The 18220-nt window shown below is 44.3% G+C and overlaps 1 protein-coding gene and 1 long non-coding RNA gene across 5 annotated transcripts in view; both read left to right on the top strand.

Moving 5' to 3' along the window:
• Positions 1-3789, top strand: part of LOC128150639 (uncharacterized) — a 29982-nt gene extending 26193 nt beyond the window's left edge. For all 3 annotated transcript variants that reach the window (XR_008238132.1, XR_008238131.1, XR_008238133.1), the window contains exons 2-4: positions 654-831; positions 1597-1753; positions 2584-3789. This is a non-coding gene — a long non-coding RNA (uncharacterized LOC128150639). The remainder of the gene's footprint in view (positions 1-653; positions 832-1596; positions 1754-2583) is intronic.
• A 4013-nt stretch (positions 3790-7802) lies between these two features.
• Positions 7803-9657, top strand: LOC128150638 (C2 calcium-dependent domain-containing protein 4C-like). Of its 2 annotated transcripts, none has more exons than XM_052806998.1 (2): positions 7803-7907; positions 8203-9657. In XM_052806998.1, exon 2 carries the CDS (start codon positions 8258-8260, stop codon positions 9557-9559), a length of 1302 nt encoding a protein of 433 aa, XP_052662958.1. In that variant the 5' UTR covers positions 7803-7907; positions 8203-8257; the 3' UTR covers positions 9560-9657. The 2 variants fall into 2 exon arrangements, with proteins under 2 accessions (XP_052662958.1, XP_052662959.1); XM_052806999.1 differs by having other exon boundaries at positions 7823-7907; positions 8008-9657.
• The last annotated feature ends 8563 nt before the right edge of the window (positions 9658-18220 follow it).

Below are 18220 nucleotides of genomic sequence, written 5' to 3'. Positions count from 1 at the left end.
CCAGGTTTCAGGAAGGAAAGCTCTTTTATCACATTTAGAGATGTTGATCACCTTGCAGTCACTTGGAGATACAACATGACAATGGGATTGCCTACAGCATGAGCTCTCCCACTCATGTCAGGTTTCTGCTTCCAGAAATCATGAAACGTTCGTGTCTTACAGACCTAGCCTGGTGGGTGAAAGCCCAGGCTATTTGCACAAATAAAAAGTCAATCTTCCACAACAGAAGAGTGACCTGAACACATCAGTCTGGGGGCAGTTCTGGGTCTGGTTTCACCATATCCCAGAATTCTTGAAAGAAACCCAGAGTGTGTGATACAGAGCTGCAGCCCCTGGGAAACATCATGGGAATTTTTAGGTTTTCATCATGTTCAGCCCTATAAAACTTATGTGAAACATCTACTAACAAGGCAGTTTATACACCGGCCCCTTGGATATGTGTTCCTTCTGTCTTGCTGCAAGATTTGCTCCCACCCACAGGTGGTTGTCCTCTAATGCTGTTCAGAAGAGTCAGATTTGGGGAGAAATCACTAGGCTTTCTTCCATTTTCAAGATAAAACATATCTACCCTTTAGGGAGAGTGTTTTTAAGTCCTTCTCATGATTATATTTGCTTGATGCCAAATCACCATCTTTTCTTTTTTTCTTCTCCAGTTCTGCATTGACAGAATACACCAGAAGGTAATTTAAAAAGTTGGAGAAGCTGTGAAGACTCTGTTTGTGAAAATCAGTTGTACCCTAAATCCTACCAGACAGAACAGAAAAAAGCATTTCATGCTTGCTTTCAGGGCTGCCAGTTCTTGGCAGCATTGCCTCAACACTGCTATTTAAGGTAAGCTGCTACATCCTAAACCACTGCAACAGTGTGACTTATTTGTCCTCCCTAGCTCTAGCTACTGATGTTAAACTATCACTGCTAGAAGAACCACCGTAGCATACCCCAGAATGCTCTGTCTCTCCTGACAACATATCCTTGTCTTCTCACTGTTCATCTCTGGCTTTGGTGTTCCACGGTCTGACAGCCTGAATGCATGGCCAACCTACACACCTCTGCTACTGCCATGGCTTCAAGAATGTAGATTAAGGGCACTTGCAGAGTAATCTATGGAATGTAAATCTTTGTTTAGAGGAAATTCAATTTCCATTCTTTGTGTCTGTGCCTGCATAACCTGGCTGCGATCTTACGACTGGCCTGTCAGAGTGAGTGTACATCCATAGCAACAAAACTGTGAAATTATCTTCCTGATCAGATATCCTTTAACCATACTGATAATATTAATTCACTGGAGGAAGATCAGATGCTTTCCTGTCACCGTTAAGAATGGTGACCTTGCAGATACAGAGACACCAGCAGACTCCTTTTAAGTCCCTCAGTCCTTTTCCCTTTTGAAGTTTAAGATTTAATCACAGAAAGTCACTGACGGGGCAGCAATTTGCCAGGCCTTGACTGAGAGTCACACATTCTTCTTACTTCCAAGTAACAGAGCTCAAAGTCCCCATTTTTTTCAGAGCAAGCAGTACAAGCAGAGTTATTCTGCCCATCATATTTCTTTCAATTAAATAATCTCCCTCTCTTCTATTTTATTCCTTTCTCAAGCCAGTTCCAGCCTTCTTTAGGATCCTTTCATCAGCTTACCTAAACTGCCCAGGCTAATCGAGTGTTTGTTAAACCCTCTGAAGGTGCTAGGAAATCCACTCTGCTCTGCTGTTGAATTTCATCCCAGTTATCTGCATGCAGAAGCTTGCTTTTCCAGGTCATTGGCTGAACTGAGCAGTGGAGCTCGTTTCTCTCCAAGCATGGGAAATGTAGATAACGAATTACCTGTTGTGTAGTATATTTCATGATCCTGATAGCCTTTAAAATATTTTTCTGGTTCCATTCTTTCCTACAGTGTTACAAGTCTGCTCGACGAAGTTATTGGCAGTCTTGAGTTCTCTATATGCCACTGTTGTGAAAGATGCATCTGTTTTTCCATTAATGTCTGAAGTGAGCTTTGTATGTAACAGCTCTCTAGTCCATCGTACTGCTTATCAGTACCATGTTGGCCCACAGCATTATAACTACAGCTGAACAGTGAGCAGAAAAAAATCCTATCAATCCAATTAGAAACGCTGTCATTAAAACAACAGAAAATTATAACATTATAAAAAAAAGACTTGAACAACAAGAACCCATTTGAATCTAAGTAATTCTGTAGATCCTAAGGTAAGATAGTTCCAGCATTATATTCTAGAAAAAATGTTGAGGCTTTTTCTCAGCAATAATGGTACACTTCAAGCTGAGTTTCAGTTTCTTATTGGCATTTTATGAGACTATTCAGTGTTTCCAGCCCTCATCAGGAATATTTCATAAAGATTTTCCCATGAGATATCATTTTTCACTTTCACTGGACAAAGACAAGCCTGATAACCTGCTACATTGCATAAGCATATTGCTCCAGTTCATTGAATATTTGGCATTAAATTTTGATTTGTTCCTGAGTAAAATCCATGAAGCTGTTACATATGTATAATGCTTTCTATGATGTCTATGTTCTGTATAACCCTGAAACCTTCTATTTCTTTGTGTTTTACCTGGATTCAGGTGTCAACTCATCTGACTGTTGTAAGAAGTATACAACTGACTCACAGAAGAGAATCTAGAATCTGCTTATCCTGTTGGTCTGAATTTGTACTGACTTTGTAGATACATAGGGAATACTGAAAAACCTATTCACCCTCAAAAGTCACCCTGTTCCCCAGGCTCTGTTGACTGTAGGCACTTAAATCAGTGATGTTCATTTAAGTCAAAACTTTCAAATCTTTTCCTAAGGGAAGGACAATGATAAGCAAGAATTAATTTTATTATCCAGTGAAGTTACCTTCAGTATTCACTCAATGCAATCAAAGCCAGTGATCTGCTCTTCTTTGTGACCCGCTCCTTTTTTATAATAGAACTTGCTCTATGCCAGAGTGTGCTCCCTTGTTAGTGATGGTTATAGATACTAAACTTCCCCAATAAAATAGTAATTGTTTTTTAAGCTTCACAAGTAGAATAAAATCTAGGCAAAACATTTCTGATGGATGTTTAGAATTACTAACTGCTGATAAGTGAATTAGGTGTATTTTGGGGGAGGTGTTGAGTATTTTTTATCATTCAGGGTAAAATCAGTACTAAACAATCTCTCATACACTAGCAGCAATGTAATCAAACAAGCCGATTGGGTAGGAAATAAGGAGTGAAGCTAATCAGAAATGTATATTATTTACTGGTGAATGTTTATAGACAAACTCTTATATGTGTTTGAGAGAATAGAATAAAATGTTTCCCACATGATGGCATTTAAGCTTTAAAGGAGATGAGCAGTTTCAGAAAGGATGTTAGTCATTACTAGTAGGTTGCTTGAACACAGAAAATGCAAGAAAGACTTAATTCCCCTTTTCATTATCCCCTATTCATTTTATCTCTTTTCTCCCAGCTTTATACATATTCATGTCTGCCTAGAGGGTTCCTTTACACAGCTGAGCATGGGAATTGCTGTTTGTGAAAGTTAGATTCTACCTTCATGTTACAGTGTGTGACAGAGAAAATGGACTGGAGCAGCTCATCTACTCCTGGGCACCAAATTGTTGCAGGGGAAAATATTTCTTTAATTGATTAAAATGCTAGACTGGGTTTTCCATAAATAGAATCTGAATCTTATTGGCCTTGGACACCATGCTTTATCTGAAGTATGTTTCATGCTGGAAGCTGGGTTTTGCATCATGGGGTTTTAAAACGTGGAAGCATGCAGGGAAAAGAAATTTAAAAAGCATGCAGGAAAAGAAATTCAACATCATGTAGACAAAATAATGAAAATATGTTTTCAGATTTGAAATAGACATGAAGTAGATACTGCATGGAATTGGGTGTTTTTCCGTTGTAAACATGGAAAGGCATGTAAAGCCAAATGCAGCTAGATCCCTGTACAGTCCCATACTTAAGACTGAGAGATTTTTTTTTGCTGACTTCAGTGGCAGTGGAATTAGGGACAGCATAACCTTCTTGGATTTTGCATGGCAAATGTCAGCCTCTCATCACAGGACCATGTAATATGCTAGAAAGAATGAATTCTTTAGTTCATACCTTTAGATTTTTACAGTTCATACTGCTGTGACACAAGGTACTTGAGATATTTTGCATAAAGTCCCAAAGTACCTGAAGGGCCCTGCCACTCCTGTGCTCTTGCTGCCAAGCAGTACTCAGGCATCTGTTCTTTCATTTGTTCATTTAAAGGAGCATGGACACTTCTCATAAAGCTATACAGAAATTTGCCTTTGCTGATGAGGTAGAATATAAGCTACTATATGATACAAAATTAGAGAAGAAAGATTAAGTTTTCAGATTAGATTTGCTGAATTTCTGTAACTACTTTGTATTACTATACAGGTGATGCAGAATGACCCGATTTAGGCCAGAAGTGCTGGGCAGACTGCTAATAGATATCTTTGACCTTTGCCAAAATGACAGGAATGAATCAATGTGCTATAAATTTGCTCAAGATATCAATCTCTAATAAAAAAAAAAAAAAATCTAAGTCCCTCTTGGTTGAGGTTTTTTTCAGGTAACTACAGCTGAATTGCTGCTGCTTTCCTTATGAAAATAAAACTGAACAGGGTTATTTACTCTCCCAGAAGCCTGTGGAAATTTTGTGAATTTTGGGTAGTATAATGCACTAACCCATTTCTGTTGCTTTAAGAATGGCAAGCTGTTATGTGCTGTCTCATCCATGCCTGTCTTCCACGCCTCTCCCTTTCACAGCAGGGCCAGAAGTTTTTCTTTTTTATCTTCCCACTCATCTTGGCTGGACAAGGAGGGCTCCACCTCCCCTGGTGCACATCATCCAAAGGCTGTCAGCTCCTGAAGAACTCCTGCCTCTACCCACTGTAAACCACTGACCCGAGTGAAAGGTTTCCTCTTGCACTTCCAGGCCCTTGAACCAGTCAGTGCTATTGATGAAGACCTAGAAAACAGGTCTGAATTTGTGTAATTATTTCAGGCAGAGATGTCTTTTACCATAACAGCTGCACTGGACGGGCCTTGCAGGTGTGCAGGGTAATGATGTTCTCCTCCCTTTACAGAAATATGCTGCGATAGTTCGTGTGTGTGTACGCGCAACATCCCCAAGCTCAAGAGCTTGTAGAACTACTGCTTTTTTGTATCAATAACCGGGACATTGCTATTGTTTGTGGGAGAATGAAACAATTTGTAAACTAGGCACTGAATTAAAAACTTAAATCAGCTCAGTTAAACAAGAACGGCAAGCTTTCGCATCTAGGGCTCTGGCAGGTTTCAAACGTGTTTTGGCCGATGCCCATCTGTTGTCAGCCTCAACAACCCCCCTCCGCACCGCGGGGCTGGCCGCTCGGCTGCGCGGCCGACAGGGGGTGCCCGGGGCCCGCGGTGGGGCCCGCCCCGCCCCGGCCCCGCCCCGCCGCGGCCCGAAGGGAGACGGCGCGGGCACGGCCGGACGTTTCCTGAGCCGGGTCGTTATGGCGAGTGAAGTCATAAAGGGCAGTAGGGAAATAAAATCGGTGCGACACGTAAAGGCAAAAAACCTAGGCTTTGTCCCGTGTTGTTCGGGTAGGAGATTTCCTTCTGCCACAGCTTTTCCAGTCCCTGGCCAGATTCCCAGGGTTTCACCTGTTACTGGCAGAGGAGTCATAACAAAGCCTTGCCGCAAATTACCTCCTTTCCGGTTTAAAAGTGGTTTATGGCAGACCCATTTTTTTTATAGCAACGGGAAGCCTTGTTGGCAGCATATTTTAATTATGCTCTGAAGCTAATCAAGGAAAGAGAAAACGTTTTGAACACAGGAAGCTAAACAGCTAATCATACGTTTGAGTGCCTATTTCCACGCGGGGATGTACAAGTACTTAAGTGTTCCTGAACTCCCAGCACATCAGCAATCTGTTAAATGGCTATAAAGTGCAGGCTTTATGAGGAAGGGGAGGATATTACCACCCAATGTTACGCACCTGCTCCCTTTGCAGTCACCAGAGGGAGAGAAGCAGCTGAGATCAGGAAACTCTGAATCACCCTCTGGAAAAACCCTAGCTCTTTTCACTAAGTGCAGAGAAAGCCTGAAGAGACTAAATGGAAATTAAGTATCTAAACCAGGGTGGCTACTTTATTTCACCACTGCCTGATGCTAGCTGCGGACTTGGTACACCTGAGGCTAATTGCCATATCTGAAGTACTGCGAACTGTTACCGGAGGTAATAAGGTTCCCACTAAAAAGCTCCATTTCCTTCATTTTTCTCTGGTTTTAGACTCAAATCTTTCTTTGGTATTAAAGGCAGAGGTGTATATATTGGAACGAAGCTCACTTACTCTTTGGAAGCTACATGGTATGTAATGTGCGATGTCTAGTACTGTACTGCCTTGTGCATAACAGCTATGTGGCGCACATTCTGCTTCCCAAAGGAGAGCATCCCAGTGTCTCCAATAGCTCCACCTCTATGCTGCTGAAAAGCGTCATTAGCTGGGGAAAGCTCAAACCCTCTCTGGAAGCCTCTGAATCAGATTGGGGATTATTTGAACCACACCCATAGCAAGTAAGTCCATTTAAGTAAACTGCAAAAGCACTGACATCTGAAATGTTACTAGGACATTTGGGGTGTCCTAAACCTTTTTACAAAGCATGGCAGAAAGAATTTTCTCTGATTTGAATCACTAGAGGATTATGATGAAAGTGAAGCTTAACTGGTGTAAAACAAGCAGGAGAGAGGCAAGGCTCAGACCCAGAACGTGCATGTTCCCAGCTAAATCTTTCAGCAGGTTCAAAATGTTCCCTGCCCCTGTAACCCACTTTGTTTTCTCTGAGCACACCTTGTCTGTATTTCAAGCACTCTGTAAACATGAACTTTAGCTCTTTAGCGGGAAAAGGAAACACAGAAAATTACTTGTCTACTATCGCCATGTTACAGGCATACAGCTTCAGCTGAGTATTTAGCCAACCTGTTTGGCAGGCCTTCCTGGCTTTGCAGTTAAGATTCCTATTTGCAGCTTGCAGAATAGAGTTTGCAGAGGTCCGTCCAAGTTCTGCTGCATTGCACAACTGCGGTGAGAAAGTTCATGGATCCCACCTGGCTCCGTGCACTGTCTGTTAGGCGTCACGCATGCCTGTGCTGTTGACATACTCCATTTCAAGGTGATTTGCCAAAGCATTTTCTGCCTCGTTTTTCTCCTCGCTGCATCTGCGTTCCTGTTTCTGTTGTTGCTCAGAATCAGCGACAGGACACCGGGTCAGGGCTCGGTTGTCTCATGTTCTTTGTGGACAATGGGGCGGGGGCACACTTTCAGATGCAGAAAAGCAGCCAAGTTCTTTTCAAAGGAGCTTGAAAAACCGCAATCCCCGCTACCTACTGCTCAGATGCGGGAAACCTGCCAGGACCTCGAGAAGAAAAGCAGCACCGAGACAATTCCGCTTTTGTCCTGGGTCTCGAAACACCTCGGGACGCCTCCGTAAAGACGTTAATCAAAAAAGAAACTGGAAGGAGCGGGGGCTGCTTGCCGTACGGCTGCCTTTGGCCACCCCTGCGAGCGCGGAGGCGGGCGAGGGCAGCCCCGTCCCGCCGCGCTCGCAGGCGGGGCCGTGCGCAGCTGCAGCTCCGCGGGGGCGCCGGGCGTTCATCAAAAAGCGCTTATCCCGCGAAAGGCTCGTTTGGCGAGATCCCTCCCTAGGGACGTCCCCGGCACTCAGCGCGGCATCCATCCCTCCCCCCTCCTCCTCCTCCTCCTCCTCCGGCGGTGGCGGTGGCGCTGGCGCTGGCGCGGGTGGGAGGTGCCCGGCGGGGCTAGAAAAGGGCTGGCTGGGTGCCCCGGGGGCTGTTAGCAGCGAGAGAGTGAGCGCTGCTGGAAGGAACAAGTGGCTGGCACTTGGCAAGGTACGTCCTCTGCTAGGTGAGAAGTATGGGGGGGGCGGGGGGGTTATCAGAAAGGGACGTTTTCCCCTGGTAGTGACTCGATACCGTTTTATCTCTTTAGTGGTTTAGTTCTGTTCTTGCGGCGAAATCCCTTCGACTTCGCTAAAGATAGTGTGCTGGGCAGAGGCTGTTTTGAACCTGTGGATTGGCTGGGCTTGTGCCAGTCCTGCCTGGAATAGCATCCTCCGTGTCTTGCTTGGCTGTAGTGTGTCCGAGAAGGATGTTCATGTACTTCTGCGTCTCTGTGTGTCTGCAGGTGGATTTGTACTTAAAGCTTTTCCCCTTTGAGGACTTCCTGCCCAGTTATAGGGATGTGGTTCTTGGAAAAGATCAGAGCATCACATGAAAACGGCAACCTCCCTAGCTCCTCCTTCCTGGGACTGCCACCTGGCCAAAACCTGCCTGAAAAAGCTCGACCAGGGGCTGCTGCTTTTCCTAATGTCCTCACCCCTGACAGAATCCCTGAATTCTGCATTCCCCCCAGGCTGACCAGCTCTGGCCCTGTTAAGGGCACCGGCTCTCACCAGGACCGCCGTTCAGAGGATGCAGATCTTAATTCTTCTGACTACAGCCCCAGCTCTTCTTTGCCACACCTCATTCAGGTCGAAAGCGCTGAAGAGATCCCAGCTCTGGAGGAAGAAAGTACCAACTCGGACCCGCAGTCCCAAGCAGCGCTCTCCCTGCCTCACTTTCCCAGAGCCCCCACTTCCTATGGATTCTGCACTTTGCTGGAGAGTCCCCACACCAGGAGAAAGGAGTCCATCTTCCATGGTGATCCACATAGTGCTCTGCCCAGCCTGATGCTGTCTCGATCCAGAGCTAACACATTCAGTGGCAAAGGGAGTATGTCTAATCCCATTGCTATCAGCTTTACTTCTGTGAGGCTGCCTCCCAAGCATCTCTCTCTGCACAGGCAAGGCCCCTGTGACAGCGATACTGCATCCTCCAGCGATTCCTCTCCTTTCAGTTCTCCACTTCTCAGCAGGTCATCTCCCAGATTCTGCTCCCTGATCAAAACACGAAGTCAGGAGGGATTGCTCTGCCGAGCACTGAAAGCCAAGAACAAATCCAGCACGGCCAGGAACAATTCCTTCTCTACAGAGGAGAGCAGCTCCACTGATAACAGCCCCAGTGCCATCAGGCGGGCCTCAGAGGGGCTGTTTGCCATGCGGAGCTTTAGCATGTCCTGTTCTCCCATCTTTCCCCTGGAGCTGACCCACAGCCGGGAGAGACTAGTGGGAGAGAGTACTGTGGTAATGGACAAGGGAGGCATGTTGAGGCTATCGACTGAATACTGCTCAGAGAATGAGAGGCTGCGGATCCGCCTGATCAGTGCAGAGGGTTTATATGATGACTCTGTAGAGCCCAAAAACATAAACTGCTGTATCACCTTCTCTCTGGTGCCAGGGAAAACACAGAAGCAGAGGAGTACTGTTATAAAGAAAAGCAGAAACCCCATCTTCAATGAGGACTTCTTTTTTGATGGCATTGCAGAAGAGGAGCTTTATAGCATTTCTGTAAGGATGAAAGCAATGAATAAAGGGTGCAGTATGAAACGGGATTACACCTTAGGAGAACGGGAATTGTCTTTAATGAGTATGTTGTCAGTGTAATACTTCGAATATTCCGACAGACTAATCTTGTCTCCTGAAAGTTTTCTATGAAATAAAGTTTTGGGTTGACTTTGTTTTTTTTAAAAGAATACTGTAAAGCACTGTGTTGCTTGGTATTACTCTCATGCTGTTGTGCCTTATCTTGCTGCTTAACACTTACAAACTCTGAGGTATTTGCTGTTAAATTAAAAGGTGGCTGTGGAGCAGACCTTCTGCCTGTAGAGTAGGAGACAAGGGCTAGTTTGCCTTTATCCTAAAGGATTATTAGGTGGTTACCAAGTCAAAGCTGTTCTTGTTTATGGCTTTCAGGGTGTGGAAGGGTTGTTTTTCACTCACTCTGGTCCCTAAGCAGGTATACAGCTTGTGCATACAGTAGGCACTGAACTCTGTTGCAGCTCCCGGGTACTACATCAGTTAAATAGGCCATTTTGACAGCACTCATATTTACAGAAATGAATGTTTTAATGCGTCCTGTATGTGGGAAGGGGGAGAGAAAGATACATAGTTTGTTTGGGAATCAGCCCTTCTCCTACAATGGGGGTGGAGGATTTGGACTCCCAAAGCAGGTGTAGGTTTGTGTTGAGGATAACAAGATCAGCTTCTGAGCAGCAGCTAAAAGCTGCTGCAGGCGGGGCTTGCTTTCTCTCCACAGACCTATACTATAGACACTGAACAGTGAGGTGGCTCCTGTCTGGAGTCACAATGGAGTGGGTGGCTGCTGCAGCAAAGTTAGCATCTTCATTTACCTTTCCTTTCAATGGTTGATTTCACAGCTGTCAGGATGAAGTTGCCAGGTAACTTTATTTTGGTCAGGAATGTACCTTGGAGGTATAACCCTCAGCAATTCAGCTATCAAACCCTTTCTGAAACTGAAGCAGAATGGGTAAGATATCAATATGGCAAGGGCAAAGGATAGTTTGGGATCTCTGGGTTGAATTCCTGCTTCAGCTAATGACTTGGTGCATACCTTGTTCAAGTCACTGTGATAAAATTAGGATAATCTTTCTCTGTCCTGTACCAGCAAACAGCGAGTGGCTGAGGCACTTGCTTTAGCACCACGAGAAACACAAAGGTGCAGAGCTCCTGCATGCTTGAGGCCACCTTCCTTTTTTTTTTTTTTTTTCCTGCTGAGGTGGACTGGGAGCTAGGTAAAACAGATAAACTCGTACAAACTGCTGCTGTGCACATGGGAGGAGGCAGAAACTCTGTCTTGAAAGTCCAGGCCTGTTGCTGCCTCCCTCGATTAAGTTGCAGGCTTCGTTATGTGAGGGTAGATAAGCCTTAATGGAGGAGCAATCCACCCAGGCACGGGGCACAGAAAAGGAAGGTTTTCTTCGGTGTTCCATGTGAGGCTGTAGAAACAGGGCCTTGCTTGTGCCAAATCTACAGCTTAAAAGCTCTTCCAAAAAGACTTCTAGCAGATCCTCCCTCTGCCCTGTTCTGGCAAGAGTATAACTGCCTACAAATCATGGGAGGTTCTGGTATGGCTTGGCCACTGAATCATTTGATTCTGTTTCAGACTTAAGTACCCCAGGAAGGATGTTTTTCCTTCTGATGGCAGAAAAAGTCCAAAGGATGTTAACTGTGACCATGAGTGCTCAGAAATGCCCACTGCTAATCCTTGATCCAGCTTATGTGAGTTGCTTCTAACAACAGAATCCTCACACAAAGGACAACTTGCATAGGAGAATGGCTGTGTATATTCCCAGAAGCTGATTAAAATCAAATGGAATAATAATCCCTTTGTGCTAAAGGAAAGAATTAAATGTACGGACGCACTGCGCAGCTGCAGGTGATGCACCGAGCCTTGTATCCTTCAATCTGGGCAAACTGACTATAAGGGAAAACCTAAAGGAAGTGAGGAGAAGGGAAATTAAAATAAGTTACTTCAAGGAAGAATCAATAATGCTGCAAAAAATTAAGCACATTGCATTGGGTCTCCTGAAAGAAGGCAGAGGCTCCCTCTTCAGGCTCATCACTCATCCACCATCACATTTTAGTTCTTGGGACTTAAGGTCTCTTCACAGGTATACCCACACGGAGAAGGACGCTGAGATAATACAGAAGAGAACAGTTATATGTGTCAGAGGATCACATACAGTTACACTACAGTGGGTATCTCTCTGCCCTGTGATAACATGCCATGCCAGTGCAGTACTGCAGGGACACAGAATGACAGAACGGCTGAGGTGGGAAGGGGCATCTGGAGACTGTATCGCCTGACTCCTGCTGAAAGCAGGGTCAGCTCCAGCAGGTTGCCCAGAACATCCAGTTGGGTTTAGAGTGTCTCCAAGGACAGATACTCCACAGTCTGCTTGGGAACCCTGCTCCAGTGTTTTACCACCCAGCAGTAAAAAAGTTTTTCTTTCTGCGCAAGTGGAATTTCCTATATTTCAGTTTGCGCTCATTGCCTCTTGTCCTGTCACTGGATACCCCTGAGAAGACCCTGGCTCCATCCTCTTCACTCCCTCCCATCAGATATTCATACACATCAATGAGATCTTCCCTGAGCCTTCTCTTCCACGGGCTAATGGGCATAGTGTAGTTACTGGCATAAAAGAGAAGTGCTTGTAAAGTCTCACCCTTCATCAGGCAGGGAAGGAGTTAAGTCCTTGGAGAAAGTCCTCCCTTCCTATTGTAGGAAAATAGGTTTCCAGCTGGGCTCACTTAGACAAGTATTTAAAGAGGTGAAAACTGAGCTGGTTTTGAGGCTCTTTAAACAATTACTTATTTCTGAGAAAGCCTCCCTACAGAGGTTTGGTGACAGGCTTGCATGCTAGAGGGTGACTTGCTCCTTCAGCTGAAAGCAGCAGAAGACTTGCATGCCTGATTCAAAGGCAGAGTTTAAGCCTGGGAAAGACAGCCGGACTGTGCCTATGTTTCTCTGGTAAATAATCTAACTTCAGGGTTTTCTGGATAATTTTCTTCTTTAATATGAGAACTTTGAATTAAGTACCTATTCAGCTACATTTGTCAGACTCAGGACTAAGTATGACTGTAACACTAGATGGAAAACAGTTCTGGTCCATGTGAATGCATTTTAGTGTATCTTTTTACAATTTGGGGTATTTGATCCCTTTCGAGCTTTAGCCTGTTGCTTATCAGGGTGTTGTTCTTATTAGCAATGCAAAGCCATGATACAATTTGAACACTTCAATTTGCTTGAATGTTAGAGGGCATAGGACTTGTTTTCTTGTGCTCTTAGAGGTCAACTATGCTGTAAGTGGTGAACTCCTACAATACTGCCTATGCTGCAGCTGCTTTCCGAAAGCGTCAGCTTTATTTGGGCTATTACGTAAAACACCTGCATAAGCAAACAAGAAGGCAACTGGATACTTCAGCCTGGAAAAACTCATGATGCTTCAATGCTTATATGAGAGTCAACAGCAAGGAAAAAAAATCCACCTCCTGGCATTAGCAAACAGCTACTCGGAGTTAAGAAATACTCTCCTCAGAAGTTTTCTGAATTTCTAAAATACCACAAAAATATGGTAGCATAAATGACTCTCTCAAGCAAAACTCCTGTTTTGGGGTAGCTGATCAGCTGTGTTCAAGAGTGTTCACTGGTTGGAAGATCACCTCTTAATTTCATTTTTAAAAAACCCCTGACAATTGTTTGAGGAAAAGACGGTCTTTCTGCCAAGATCTTGGACTCGTGTTTTGCTAAGCAAACATTATTTGTTTCAGCTGCACTGGAAGTACTGTTTGTGCTGGCCTTTTCAAACCCAGTTATTTTAAGTGTGCCTCTTCAATTCTGGACAAATGTTACTGTAAAGCAAGTCTTATGTTTTTCTTACCAGAAATCCATGCAGGTCATACTCAAATACAGTTTGTGGTGCAATGTACTGTAGTACAGTAGAGTAAAATGCAATTCCTATAACTGTGCTGCTTTTCAGGTAAAGTTCAGGAATAATAGCAAGGGAAGCAAATAACTATGACCTAAAAAGCCTAACAAGACAGACACGTAGACTGGGGATTAGGCAGCACAGTGTCTGCAGTATCAAATTCCATTTATTGCACCACTTGTTCTAAGCTGCTCCCATTTCTCAGGCTGGCTCTGGAGAGGTACTGCTGAAAACAGCCCCTGCACCACCTCCAAGTGCCTTCTCTGAGGGGGCTCTTTGAGGAAGCTGGTACTTCTGTTCCTGCTGCTTGGCTTTTCAGTCAGCCATAGTGACCACGGTGAAAGACTGAACATATGATGAGGCCTAATGGCAAAAATTCTAGTTTTTAGTCTGACTATTAATTGCTTGGGTAACTTTAGTTTCCTCAAAGAACTGAGGAAAGAACAGCTGGCTGAATGTCTAAATCTGTCAAAAGCCTATTTTTGGGTTGCCAAGCTACTTCCCCTAGGCTGGGGAAGTTGTGCTGGAGAAATCTATGTAAAATGGATTTCTCAGCATAAGGACCTCTCTGCAGGACTGCTGGGGAAGGCATGCCACAGGCTGTGTGCTCGCTGGGCCGTCCCCGTGCTCTCCAGTGACTGCTGCCTGCTTTGGAGATGGGCAGTTGTCCTGCACCTAGGTTAGAGATCTTCTGTGCTTGCAGAGGTGGCTGAATTGTTGGGCATGATATTTGGCCAAGGTAGGAAAGGTAATGAGTCACATCTATTGATAGCTTTTTGCAGCAGGATGTTTGACTGAGACAAACAGTAGCCTTACGCTCACAAAATGAATGGCATAATTAGATGCTATCTGTTTTCCATTACTATGTGCTCTGAACAAAAAAATGCATGTAAGATTAATCTGCATATTTAAATGAGATGACATTTCAATACAGACTTAATGTTGATGACTGTCACTGAAATGTACTCTAATATCATTATTAATAGTGTCTTAGAAGAAAAGACTAAAATTACGCCGAATGATCTGTCCTCATAGTGGGGGTAAAATGAAGTCTGATGTTGCAGAGTGTCTGTGAACTAACCTAGTTTGCATCAAGGTGATTGATATAAAACACAGGTGGCAGGAGGGGACAAAGCTATGGATGCCCGAAACCAGACCTCAGCCTGGTCTGTGCACAGCGTCATGCTGCTGCAGAGTGGGGAAAAGGGGCTACGTTCTTCTTGGTATATCGGCCCGTTGCGGGCTAAGCAAGTAATGTGTTTTATGCTGCTGGTTCTTTGCTTTTAGGGGATCCTTATGAGAGGAAAAGAGCTTCCAGTAGTTTTTTGCTCCTGTCAGGAATAGAAATGGCTACAGCCCAGGTTGCTGGTGGTATATGACAATTGGGGTGAGGTATCGGGAATTGAGCAGAGTCCCAGAGATGAGAGGAAGGGTCCAACAAACAGGAGTGAAAAGAATTAACAACCTCTTTTGCCTAGATAGCACCACAGGTGACCAGACAGCTCTGTTTTCTGATTTAGTTATTCCTTCTGCTATTACTTTTCTATTTCTGGCTATAAATGTTCTAGTGCTGCAAAATTAGCTATCTCGAGTGGTACAGTGAGAACCTGACCTTGTCAAGCATTGCATGTACTAGACAGGAAAGCACTGAACAAGATTTTCCAGCTTGCTTCCTTTCTGTTAAATCTTAATGATTTTTCTACTTTCATTTCTCAGCCTCTTTAGTGCCAAATCAGGAAGCGTTTGAAGGAGCACAAGGTGAGAGAGAAAGTTGGCTGAAAAAACCTCAGAGCTGGTTCTTTTTAGTGAGTGGGCCAGCCAAAGTTCTGGGTCTTCATTACATTGCTATGTTGAAGAGGCATGTACAGGGAAGCAAGTGACAACCCGTCTGTTTAAACTGTTGCTGTGAAGTACAGGAGGTCACACAAGTTTAGTGTTCCAATGCTTGCATCCCTACATGCTGTGGATTTTATATGGCTACGTCTCACCACGTTCCTCAGCTGCCTGTAAGGAAGAGCTCTTCCCTGTCTTGACATAATAGGTGAGAAAGACATTGAGAAAATCATTCAGGTAAGAGGCTTATGTTAAGGCTGCTCATTTTCTCACATGCAGAGGCAAAGGATGAGATGAGGTAGCTTAGAATGGCACTGCATGAATTCTCATGATTATTTCTATCATCCCTTTATGAAAGTGCACAGTTCCAGAAGCTGAAACCATTTAACTTCAATCTTTGCTCTGGTTTTGGTGGTGTTTTTGTTTTGTTTTTTTGTTTTTGTCAAACCTTCCTGTGCTATTAGCTGTTTCCAGTGAGCAATAAACCTGAAATTACCATGCCAGTAAATGTAATAGCAGTAACAGATGCTGTCTTGAAATGCCAGAGCCAACTTCTGTTTGTGTGACGTTTCTCTGATTTCACCAGATTATTTAATTTATGTAATTGTGATTCTAGAAGATACCCTGGTTGTAAGCATGTGTTACTTGACCCCTTCTGGCAGCCCAGTGCCCATAACAGAGCTGTACCTGCCAGAATTGCTTTCTGCTGAGATCCCAGTCATTAAATTTTGCAGAACGAGTTGGGCACTGGGCACAGCTGGGTTTTGCATTGCTGGATGCCAGAGCTACAGCTGAGCTGGAGGCCCCAGCACTGCTCCTGCTTGTACCTGAACAGCATGACAAAGCTTTGGTGTTAAAGACAGGCTCAGCACAACTTGCTGCCCAGCCTGTAGGGACTGCTGTGCTGAAGCTTAGACTAAATCCTGGAGTTGAAGTCAGGGTTGGGGGGGCGTGGGGTGGTGGGGGATCACCTAGTAAAGCTTGTTAAAGGCAAATAGCTCATGTTGATTGTTGGCAAAAGCAATGTCGCCAATGATGAAAAAGTGACTGTGGTAAATGCTGACTTTCACACCTGTAATTAGCTTGCTGTCAAAGCTGATTCCAGCCAGTAATTCAGCTGTGCAGTCTTGGATCAGTTGGTCTGTGTGGGAAGGAGGAGAGTCAAGCCTCCGTAGGTGATTTTTAATGGATAAGAAAAGTTGTCTCAAATCATAGCTGAGGCTTTTCAGAGATGCGATCTAAGCTTGGTTAGCCCAACTCTGTTGCTGATATTCATTGCCTTAGATCTTGAAGCAGCTAAGCAGGCTTTGAGTTCATCCTTTGTGGAGAGCGGGGCAGGGAGAGATCTGAACAGGCAGAAAGCACAAAACAGCAAAGTGCATGGTGATACACCCTGCCCCTCAGTGGGCTGTAGCCTCAAATTCATGGTGATAGTACTTGGTCAGTGTCAAATGGTCTCCTGACTTATTGCTGTGTGTAAGGAGAGTTGTTTTTGTGCAAGTAGCTCAGCAGTGCAAGATTGCCTCATTTGATGCTACAAGCGAGTGGTCCTTGGGACTTGCACCCCTTGTCTGCTCTCAGGCCATAGGGCTGGTAGAAGTGAATGCCATCTCCAGCAGGGAGTGTCCCTTTCTGAGGGGCACAGAAGGTGTCACCTGCAAGATTTGTGTCCTGAATTTTCCCAAACACAAGACCTGACTAACCTTGTTCTCAAAACAAGGTTAGAGTGAAATATAACCTAACTGCAAGGTGTGTTTACAGGGCTCTGATATACTGTGAGTTTGCCCAGTGGCTGTGTTTGTCCTGTTTGTATCTGTCAAATGATGTGATTTCCTGAACTAGTGTGAATTGGGTAACTGACTTTTTGAAATTAATTTTCATTAACAGTACAGGTCAAAGTCTGGCTAAGGTTAGAAACATTGTTAGGAAATTAGCATTAATTTATGAGAAGCTGCAGGCAGTGGGATTACTGAGAAAGGGGTGTATACACACCAGAACTTAAACTGTGCTTCCTAATTACCAAGTTTCCAGGCAAACACCTCTTTCCTCTGTCCTTGCCCAGAGGTAACCAGTCTTCTTGTACCTATGAGAGAGCTGTGGAGCAATAGCTGATCTTGTTGTCAACTAAGACAACAAAGTACTTGGCACATCCGGGGGTAAGTGTTTGTCTGCCATGTGTGCTCCATCAGTGACAGAGGACACCTGGGTTGGTAGTGGAGGTGTTGTCAAGTGGGGTGCTGTAAAGGAGAATATCCAAGTAGGTGCAACTGACTCCAGAAACATCTCCTCAGATAGGGTGATTATCCCTGTGCCCTGACAGAGGATGCAATGCATCTGAGAAATCATTTTGCATTTTTACTTTTAAGATAAATCTTCTGATTTCTGTTCAGAAAAGTTCCTAAACTATTCTACAGCTTTGTTGCTTATTAACCCAGCTGCGTTTGTAGCAGGATGCTTTGCTGGGGTATGTACTTCATCCAGAGGAATCTGAAACAAAACCATTAGTATGAAAAAGTTGGTAAAACTGAGAGCTATTCCTAACCCACTGGGAGCATTTGACATTGTCCAAGTCTGCATAAAACTTAAGCACAAATCTAATTCAATAGTGAGTTTCCTAAGACTTGTGCTAAATATTTCTATTGGAAAGGAATGGGCACATCTAGTAAATGTAGACAGAGGTATGTGAAGCATCTGGAATATTTTTGTATTGTTCTAAAAATGCACATGGCTTCCTTTAGCCATCTGCTTTAAAGATACTTTACTAGGAATGAATGAGTTAAGGTTGCCTCAGGGATGGGACTAGATGGAAGTTAGGGAAAACAGACATGTCCAGCTGGCAGGAATGATTTGTCACCCTTGGAAGTTACTACATGGGCGCAGGAGAAGATGAGGCTTTAATGTCGAAGGGCCCACGGGAACAGAACACTTAAGAATTGCATGAATATGAAGGGAAACAAAGGGATATTTAATCTGTGGGACCTTT

Source organism: Harpia harpyja, chromosome 14 (assembly GCF_026419915.1).
Source record: "Harpia harpyja isolate bHarHar1 chromosome 14, bHarHar1 primary haplotype, whole genome shotgun sequence".
Lineage (NCBI taxonomy): Eukaryota > Metazoa > Chordata > Aves > Accipitriformes > Accipitridae > Harpia > Harpia harpyja.
This window is presented reverse-complemented; position numbering and strand designations above follow the sequence as displayed.

What these genes read in the sequence shown, in the direction of transcription:
- LOC128150638 (XM_052806998.1), top strand. Translation starts at nt 8,258, where the DNA reads ATGTGGTTCTTGGAAAAGATCAGAGCATCACATGAAAACGGCAACCTC.